Source organism: Sus scrofa, chromosome X (assembly GCF_000003025.6).
Source record: "Sus scrofa isolate TJ Tabasco breed Duroc chromosome X, Sscrofa11.1, whole genome shotgun sequence".
Taxonomy (NCBI): Eukaryota; Metazoa; Chordata; class Mammalia; order Artiodactyla; family Suidae; genus Sus; species Sus scrofa.
In genome coordinates this window covers 47,860,796-47,870,682 of record NC_010461.5, presented here as the reverse complement: position 1 = coordinate 47,870,682, position 9,887 = coordinate 47,860,796, and the positions used below count along the sequence as shown (strand labels likewise).

Below are 9,887 nucleotides of genomic sequence, written 5' to 3'. Positions count from 1 at the left end.
CACTCCTCCTTCCTCCACTCTCCTCTGGGAGTTCTATTATCAGGCTACAAGCAGTACTGAAATAACATCTCTGAGTCAACTTCATGAAGCACATTCAAAATGATATGGTGAGTAGCAACAAAGACGTGGACTTTATTTAGGCACAGCTACATTTCCCAACAAGTAAGAAAGTGGTTTAAAAATCACAACTTCCCCAGGCAACTGGTTCCTATGTACTTCTGACAGGAAGATGGGAAGTAGGGTGGGGATATGGGTTATAGCATTAAGGCCCAAGAAGCTCACTAGTGAGGAGGAGCTAGGCAGGAAGAACAGAGAGGAAGAGAGGCCTTGGAGGAAGAAAAAGAGGGAAGGGATGGGTCCTTGAGAAAGGTGGAAGAAGAAAAGGAAGAGGAGGAGGAGGAGGAAGGGAAGGAGGCCTTGGGGGATGATGAGGCAGCTTAGGATGAAGCTGGCCTCAGATCATGTGCAAGGTTGACCATGCCAGATATCCTGGCTTGGTTCAACTGGGCCTGCTCCAGAGGAAGAAGTTGCAGCGGGAGGAAGGGTCAGTGGGAGGACCCTGGGGCCTAGCACACATGTAGAAGTGGCGGCCCAGGTTGGGTCCTGGCTTCTTCACAGTTCGCATTACACACGGCTCCCTGTGGCCCCCACAGAGGGGTGTGGGTAAGGGCCCTCTCAGCAGAGACTTCCAGAACAAGCTCCGTACTTCCTTTTTATCCTTGGCCTCTGAAACCTTGGTGTGCCCCTCCACCACACTGGCCATCGCTTCCTCTTCTGAGGTCTCTGGGGTCACGAGGGTGCCAAGGCTAGGAAGATCCAAGTTAGAAGTGGTTTGAGGACGGCTGGAGGATGGCTGGAAATAGCTCATCAGTTTTTTTTGGCCTCTACTGGAGCCAGTCTGACTTGGCCGAGGCCTGGTTGATCGCACACGGGCTTTATTTTGGCGCAACTGTACCTGTGTTTGATTCCTGAGCTGCAGTGCAGACTGCTTGAACACAGGATCTTGTTCAAGACGAACTAGGAAGCGAAGAATCTTGAGCTGGGTGCCTGCAAACTCGGGGAGGAAGCGGGTACATAAAGGTGGACACTGTTTTGCTGGCACAGGGGACACGTTCAAGACTGCACCCACAGGGCAATGGTCAGAGCCCATCACCTCAGGCAGCACAAAGGAGGACTGAAAGGTATCCATAACCAGGGCCCTGTCCCCCAGCACATAGTCAATCCGGGAGCCATAGTTCAGATGGCGGGCACCAGTGACTGTCGACCAGCAGGTGAAGGCCCCTTTCTGCTTTGGCTGGAAGTAGCGGTAGCTATCAATGAAAGGTCCCATATGGGAACCAGCCTGGCACCTCAGGTTACTGAGCAAGCCATCCATCCACTTGCGCCCTGGGTCCTCTTCAAAGCATTCCTGGGAAGGGGGAGGGGAACAAAGAAAGAAGAACTAAATGCCTAGAACTGGAGGGGACTTAAACTAACTGCTTCATTTTACAGACAAGAAAATGTGGTTACTCCAAAGAAGACTGCTCAAAGTCACACAGTCTGGAACTGGCTGAGCTAGGATTCACTTTCCATCCTTACTGATTTAAAAGCCCATTGTTGTTTTTCCCTCTGCATCAGGCTCTATCTACCTTGCACTGGGCCATAAATCCCAAATTTGAAAGGTCATTATTTGCTTAATCAAGGCAATTCTCAGAACTGCTCACCAAGAGAATGGAAAGTAAGTTAAAATTGGTTACTGCTAGGAAATATGGCTGCAGTTAGGAGTTCAGAAGACTGTTGCCTTTTTATTTAAACACTCTGGTACTACTTTGGTTTATCTTGTATGTGTCAAAGACCTCACTGACCAACCTTCCCCATCCTGAGCTGAGGGGCTCCAAGGATTCATGTCTGAATACTTCCTTTGGCTCTGATCCCTAAGGCATCATCCATCCAATTCACACATCCAATTCACTCACCCACTCATTCAATGCAACACATTCAAAGAGACACTGATTACGCACCAGGCACAATACTAGGAACAAAGTGGGACTCTGAGCTTGCACTGGGGACCAACGAGGCTTCCTTTAAGGAAATGATCTTGAGCTGAGAAGTGAAGGTGGAGCAGGAATTACCCAGGCAGAGGGTGTTATAAAATGAGAGAATAACTTCTATGATGGGCCTATGGAGGGAGGGGGCAGCCTACCCAAAAGACTTGAAGGGCAACCAGACTGTCGGCCAGAATACTAGCAGAAGATGACTACCATAGTCCACGCACTTAAGTAAGAGATGATGGTCACTTGGTCACTCAGACTAGGGTGCTGCCAGAGGAAACAAAATGAAATTAAGAGATAATTTACAGCTAGAATCAACAGGACTCACTGACCAAATGAGTGGGGAAAGAGGGGGTAGAGAAGGACAATTCTAACACAATTCCCAGGCTTCTGGCTGGAGCAAACAAGGGGATGATGGTGTCATTTAGGGAGATGAGACTAGAAGAGCCAGTCTTTTTTATTTTTGCTTTTTAGGGCCGCACCTGCGGCATATAGAGGTTCCTGGGCTAGAGGTCAAATTGGAGCTACAGCTGCTAGCCTACGCAACAGTCACAGCAACACAGGATTCGAGCCACGTCTGCAACCTACACCACAGCTCATGGCAACGCTGGATCCCCGACCCACTAAGCAAGGTCAGGAATCAAACCCACATCCTCATGGATACTAGTCAGATTCGTTTCTGCTGAGCCATGACGGGAACTCCAGAAGAGCCAGTCTTGTGGGAAGTGGACATATCCTGCTATTTTCAAGACTGTGTCATGTCATGTTCACTTTTTCTGGAAAAAGAGAATGTAGGCAGTACACTTAAGAGATCTAGGATAGTTCTGAATTAAGAAGAGATGGCATAAAGGTATATGACACTATCACAGGAAGCAGCAAGAAAAGGCTGAGTAAACTCCAGATGAGGAATAAGGTATGGAGGACTGAAGGGTTGCACTCTGTGTATACACTCCGTTCCCCACCACACCACACCACCACCACCAGTCTCTCATTATCTTATTTCCGTTCATTTTCCCAGCTGGGAGCCACATCTCTGTTCAAATTGCCCTTCTGCAAACTAATCAAGGAATCTTCCTACAGCCTCTTCTTTGAGCCAAACCTAGTGCTGAATTGGATGATACCATCATAAATTACCGATCCCTATCCTTGTGAGGCAAGCCAAGGTGAGAACTGACTTGTAGATTCTAGAGCAGGGGTTCTCAAGCCTAAATATACAATAAAATCAGCCTAAGAGCTTTTAAAACATATTGCTAACCTAGCCCCACACCCAAGAGATTCTGATTTAATTGATGTATGGTTGTACCAAAGTATTGATAATTTTCAAAATGCTTTGTTCTAATGGTGATGTCAGGAGTTGAGAACCTTTGGCCTAGAGGGACTCAGAGATGAGTGGATCACTTAAGAAAGAAGATGGAAGGAAGGGGATGCCCACCAATTCAGAGTACAATGAGAAAAGTCAAAATGAGAGTAACTTTTGCAATGAGCAGAGAGAAGATAACCTGGTTGGAGTGGAAGGAGTGTGTAGAGGTACTGAGGATGGAAATGGAGAGTGGGTACAGATAAGAAAGAGCCTTGAATGCCAGGTCTGGGTGTTTTCTCTCCATCACAAAGGGATATAACAGGGATATACTGAAGATTTGTGAGTGGGAAACATTGTGTATTAGGGAAATGATCAAGGCAATGTAGACCTCAAGGCCCCTGAAATCTGACTGGGACTCTAACCCCATCTCTTGCCACTCAACCTCCTTCCCATGTCACCCTCTAACAAAAATGGGAGTTGCAGGTCCCCATACACACCAGGCAAATTCTCACCTTGCAGCCACTGCTCATCATGCTACAATGCTTTGCTCCCCAACCCTACCCCAAAGCTCTGTTCTATTCATCTTTTACGATTCAGCCAATTTTAAGATTATCTCCCCTGGTGTCCATGCTAGCCCATGAATTCCATTTCTGGGCTCTCCTAAACTCCTGGGCTGCCATCTTTGTCTCAGTCCTGAAAACATCATTCTATAATTGGCTCCACAGCTCACCACCATACACAGAGCTCTGAGGAGCAACAGCCAGAGCTAATGGGTAACTGAGTCCCCAGGACAATCCTCAGTGCTTTGAGAATAGAATTTCAAACCAAGCTCTGCTTTTCCATGAAGGAAGCCTGCCTCTGGGCCAAAACCCCAGCATTGGTTGGCTAGATGAAAAGAACCATAGTAAGAGATCAAAGGTCTAGAGGGAGCTTTACCAGGTTGACTGCATCCCAGTGGTCAATGGGGCGGTGGGCTGTATTCAGGTCACCCAGAATGATAACATGGCTGAAAAATATAAAATAAATGTCAAGAAAGGGAAGCAGTAGCCCTGGCCCATCTATTTTCTCCTGGGCCCAAGAGCTCAGATAGGCTCCCTGTGACACTGAGGCAAAGGTGGGAGCCAACAGAAAGTCACAGTAGCCTACCTCTCCAATCTCATTATAACTTTGATGCTTTTTACACATGACCAACCCAATTCTGACCTCTCAAGGTTACACTGCTCCATGTTTGACATGATTGTTTTACTGATCTATACCTAATGGCATCTTTCTGGTCCTTCAAAGATGAGCTCAGGTACCACTCCCTCCAGGAAGCATCCCTCGATTACCTTAACCCACCCCAACCTTCCTGTCTCTCCCTCGGACAAGACTTTTCATTTGTTCCCAGGTACTTTACCTTCCTCATCTCATTTCACCCTTAAAACTATTCTGTGAGGTAAGGATTCATATAGCTATTTCATAAAAGGGCAAACAGAGGCAGGACTAGCCTTTGGGCTCACAGTGAGTAAAAGGAGGAGCCAGGATAGGTGCTCAAAGCTATCTGAGTACAAAACCCATATTTGTGTCACTTAACCAGGTCTTCGCAGCTTTTAGAGAGCAGGGCCTATTAAGGTGGGCATGTTGATGTCTACAACTAGGCTGTGAATTCAAAAGATAAAGATCCCATATCCCTCTCAGTGGAGCTTGACACAGGGCTGAGTGCCCAGAAAAAAACTCAAGGAAGCCTGCTGCCCAGGCTTGCAGTACCTGCCAGCTGCCAGGAGGGCTTCTGCTCGGATCTGCAGCAAGTGATAGAAGCGCATCTTAAAGGTGAGCCGCTCAGGCTTTCCAGGGTCCGCATGGGGGCAGTACACGTTGATTACAGTCAAGGACTTCTCATCCCCATCCTGTGTGCTGGGGAGAAGAGATACAGCTCCCTCAAAAGGGGTCATTTTCAAGCCACCTTCCCTATCCCTACACTATGTGGCTTCCACTTAATGGTTGTCTGTGGCATGGACGTGAAGGAAAGGGATAGAAAGACTTAAGCTGGCATACACAGGACTTGGGGGCTAACTACAGATGAGGCAGAGAAAGGGGCATCTGGGATGATACCCAGGTAAACCAAGTGATGGTGCTGCCATTTACAAAAATAGGACATCCAGAAGGAGCAACCTGAGGCAGTAGTTCAGCATTGGCTAACTTGTTTTTGAGGTACCTATGGTACTTAAGAGAGCCAAATCTCCTGGCTAGTTCCTTTACTGTAGAATTCAAGGTTTAGAGAAGAACATAATTTGTCCAGGGTCACATAGTAGGTAGCCTAGCCAGGACTAAAGTCCAAGAAAGGCAAATTTGGGAAGTTTTCCATGGTTAATGCATGTTTACTTATAAGGCAAGCCTTAAAATCACTACATTCACAGAATTGAACCAGCAATGTTCAGTAATAGGGAGATGTGGGCTATTACCAGGAGATATGGGCTATTACTGGGAGATGTGGGCTATTACCGGATCTTGTGTTGTGTGAGGAGGGCCCGGCCCTCACTATCCAGAGCCCGAAGCTCTTCCTGGGTGAACTCATCCATGTTTCCGTAGCAATTCACGTCCCCATTCAGAGTGGCAAGTAGGCCACTCAGGCCTTCTTCAGCAGCCACTGGGGTAGCACTGTCCTTACAAAAGGTGGCTACACCTGGAGACAGAAAGGATACTCTAAACCAGCCTGGCAGCCAATAGCCTGTTGCCCCTACACATGTCACCTTACTCATCTTCCTCAAGTGTGGCCTTATTGATGACTCTCCCAACTCAAAGGCCATGGATGCCTGGGGCAACTTTTCTGAAACCCTGGAGTCTCAGTTCCTTCATCTAGAAAAGCCACAGATTAATAACAGCTAATATTCTAAGTGTTTTACATGGTATGTGCTCAGAAAATGTTAGCTATTGTTATTACCACATGTATTGATTGGATTAATCCTTGTAATAGCCCTAAGAAGTAGGCATTATGCCTATTTTCCAGCTGAGGAGCTTGATGCATAAAGAGGTTAAATAGCTTGCCAGAGGGTACATAGCTAGGAAGTGAGCTAGGATTCGACCCAGGCAATCTGGCTCCAGAGCTCATACAATTAACCATCACAATTAACATAGCTAATACAAATAACCATATGCTTCTGAGGTCCCGTATTTTACATATATATATATATATATATATATATATATATAAATTATTCTATATGTAATTTGATGTGGCTTTAGCTCTGTGGACTAAAACCCTATGTTTCTTATTACCTTCTCATCGAATACTGAAAACTCTTTCCCACCTGCCCCCAGCACTAAGTCCCCAGAAAGCCCCACTTACCAGAATAACCACTACGGTTGCGGCTGAAACTAAAATAGGAGTTATAGCCCTCAATGATAGCCAGGGGCTCTGTCAGCACATCCCCTGGAAAAAAAGATGTAAGATTATAAAATTATGTCCAAGATAAAACTAGGACCCAGGACACATAAAGGCCTGGAATTACAGCTGTAGGCTAGTTCCTCATATCCATCATAGACAGGGTGGGGGAGAAAATGAAGTATCTATGATTAGAGGAAGAGCTGAAAAAGTGAGGAATAGAGAGAGAACTGATATCAGAATTACCAGAAGGGGGAAGACTAAGGGAGGTGAAGAATTTGGTGGGAAGAGGCAAGGTGACCAGATTACCAGAGGGAGCTGAGAGTGGGAAATGGACATATGGGAAAAAGAACTGGGAATCTGAGCTGGGGATAGGAGATAGGAGATAGGAGAGGGAATTTGAGGATATGAACTGAGAATGGAGGGAAAAGTAAGTAGAGGGTCTACAAGGGGGGTGGTGAGAGAGGGAAGGAATCAGGGATTGAGCTGTGGGGGGGAGAGAATTAGAGGATCTAAGCTTGGAATGGAACATGATGTAGGAATGATGAGAAGCTCTCAGCTGGGGAGAGGTGGGGTAAAGATAAGTTGAACTGGGGATCTGAGATGGAAGTTTAAAAACGAGGAAATTAGGGAATCTAAGCTGGGGGCAAAGATGTGGTGGGAATTAAAAAATATGAGCTGGGCTTTGGTGGGAATGGGAGATCTGACTTCGGAGTGAGAAAAGGAAAGTGTGCAGGGGGAGGAAATTTGAGGGACTGAGCTGGAGCAGGAGAACGGGTGTGAATTGGAGGATCTGAAAGAAGATGGAGATTGCAAGGGGGAGAGGGTTAAGGTTTTCATGAAGCCAGGAGGTGATGTGAGAATTAGGAGAAAAAGAGTGAGAAACAGGAGGGGACTGGAATTCTAAACTGGCTCCAAAGGGAGTACTTTAAATTGAGAGAAATGGGAAGGTGAAATGAGATACACCAAGGTCAAAATTTAGCTTAAAAGGGAAAGTATGGTAAGGGTCCTGAATTCTTGGGCGCTCACTGGTCACTTTGGTCTCCTGAAGACAGACGATGTCAGCATCCAGCTTGTCCAAAATGCGCCCCACGGCCCTGGCAGTACAGTTGCTAGGCTCTTCGTACCCTGCTCCTTGCAGGTGACTCCGGATCCCATTGATGTTCCAGCTCACCACTCGCAACATGGTGACAGCTAATTGCAAGGCAGGTAAAGCGGCGCCCTGCGTAGGCGCGAGCTAGAGACTGAAGGACCCCGAGCCACTAGGGCTTGACCTTCCGCGCGCGTGCGCGCGCGCGTTTGCGCAGGCGTTCTCTTGCCTGCTGCGAAAGGGTCAGTCGCACGTGGGGCGGGGCTTCGAGCCCCTGAGTTTTCATTGGCGGGAGGAGCGGAAGCTGAAGAGGGCGACGCGGGCGCTTAGGGGGAGGGAGTGATGAAAGAAAGTTGGCCTCCTGCTGCTTCCGAGAAATATAGGTCCACACACCGGGGTCTGACTGCGTTTCTACTCTGCTCAGATGGCCCCTTCTTGGTGCTTTGGATTACTTATAAGTGGGATTTCACCACATTTAAAGCAGCGGAACCGCGCAGAGACCGAAGCGCCCCCCCCCCCCGTGGTTTTACCGCTTCCTTCAGCGCGCAGAGGGCAGGGTCGCGCTGGCGTTCTGGGAGTGGCTGACATAAGCCCGGTAGTAACCGTGGGAGGGAAAAGGCGCGAAAGAAAATTTGCAGGCTGGAGGAGGGAGAAGTGCTTTTTTAAATTTGTTTTATTAAAGAATAGTTGATTTATAATGTGTTAGTTGAGGTGTACCGCAAAGAAATTCACATGCATATAATATATGTGTATATATTATTTTCCCTTAGGTTATTACCAGATATTGAGTACAGCTCCCTGGCTATACAATAGGTCCTTGGTGGTTTTGTTTTATATCTAGTAGTATATATATTTTAATCTCGAACTCTTAACTTATCCCTCTCTCCCCCTTTCCCCTTTGGTAACCATAAATTTATTTTCTGTGTCTGGTTCTATTTTCGTTTTAAATATAAGTTCATTTGTGTCATTTTTTTAGCATCCACATATAAGCAGTATCATATAGTATTAGTCTTTGTCTGGATTACTTCACTTAGTATGATAATCTTTAGGTTGATCCATGTTGCTGCAAGTGGCAATATTTCATTCTTTTTTATGTCTGAGTAATACTCTATTGTGTGTGTGTGTGTGTGTATATATATATATATATGTATACACATATATGTGTATATATCTTTCTTCATTCATCTGTCAATGGACATTTAGATTGCTTCCGTGTCTTGGCAATTGTAAATGGTGTTGCAGTGAACATTGGGGTGCATGCATCTTTTCAAATTATGATTTTTCTCTCAGGATATATGCCCAGAAGTGGGATTGCAGAGTCATGTGTTAGCTCTATTTTTTTTTTTTTATTTTTAAGGAACCTCTCTACTCTTCTCTATAGTGGCTGTAACAATTTACATTCCCACCAACAGTGTAGGGGGTTCCTTTTTTTCCACTCTGTCCAGAATTTATTATTTGTAGTCTTTTTAATGATGGCCATTCTGACTGGTGTGAGGTGATGCCTCATTGTAGTTTTGATTTGCATGTCTTAATAATTAGTGATGTTGAGCATCTTTTCATGTGCCTTTTGGCCCTCTATTTGTCTTTTTTGGCGAAATGTTTATTTAGATCTTCTGCCCATTTTTCAATTGGTTTATTTGTGTTTTTGATATTGAGCTCCATTATCTGTTTGTATATTTTGGAAGTTAAGCCGTTGTTGGTTGCATCATTTGCAAATATTTTCTCCCAGTCTGTACGTTATCTTTTTGCTTTATTTATGGTTTTCTTTGCTGTGCAAAAGCTTATAAGTTTGATTAGGTCACATATGTTTATTTTTGCTTTTATTTCTTTTGCTTTTGGAGCTTGATCTAAGAAGATATTACTACCATTTATGTCCAAGAATATTTTGCCTATGTTCTCTTCTAGGAGTTTTATGGTGTCATTCTTATATTTAAGTCTTTAAGCCATTTTGAGTTTATTTTTGTGTGTGGTGTAAGGGAGTATTCTAACTTCATTGATTTACATGAGGCTGTCCAGCTTTCCCAGCACCACTTACTGAAGAGATTGTCTTTTTTTCCATCATATATTCTTGCCTCCTTTGGCAAAAATTAATTGACCATAGATGTA

The 9,887-nt window shown here is 45.4% G+C and overlaps 1 protein-coding gene across 1 annotated transcript; it reads right to left on the bottom strand.

Moving 5' to 3' along the window:
• Nucleotides 104-8,001, bottom strand: APEX2 (apurinic/apyrimidinic endodeoxyribonuclease 2). Its single transcript, XM_003135109.4, has 6 exons — nt 7,721-8,001; nt 6,656-6,739; nt 5,812-5,992; nt 5,077-5,223; nt 4,267-4,336; nt 104-1,408 (listed from the first exon to the last, which is right to left on the bottom strand). Exons 1-6 carry the CDS (start codon nt 7,875-7,877, stop codon nt 500-502), a joined length of 1,548 nt encoding a protein of 515 aa, XP_003135157.1. The 5' UTR covers nt 7,878-8,001; the 3' UTR covers nt 104-499.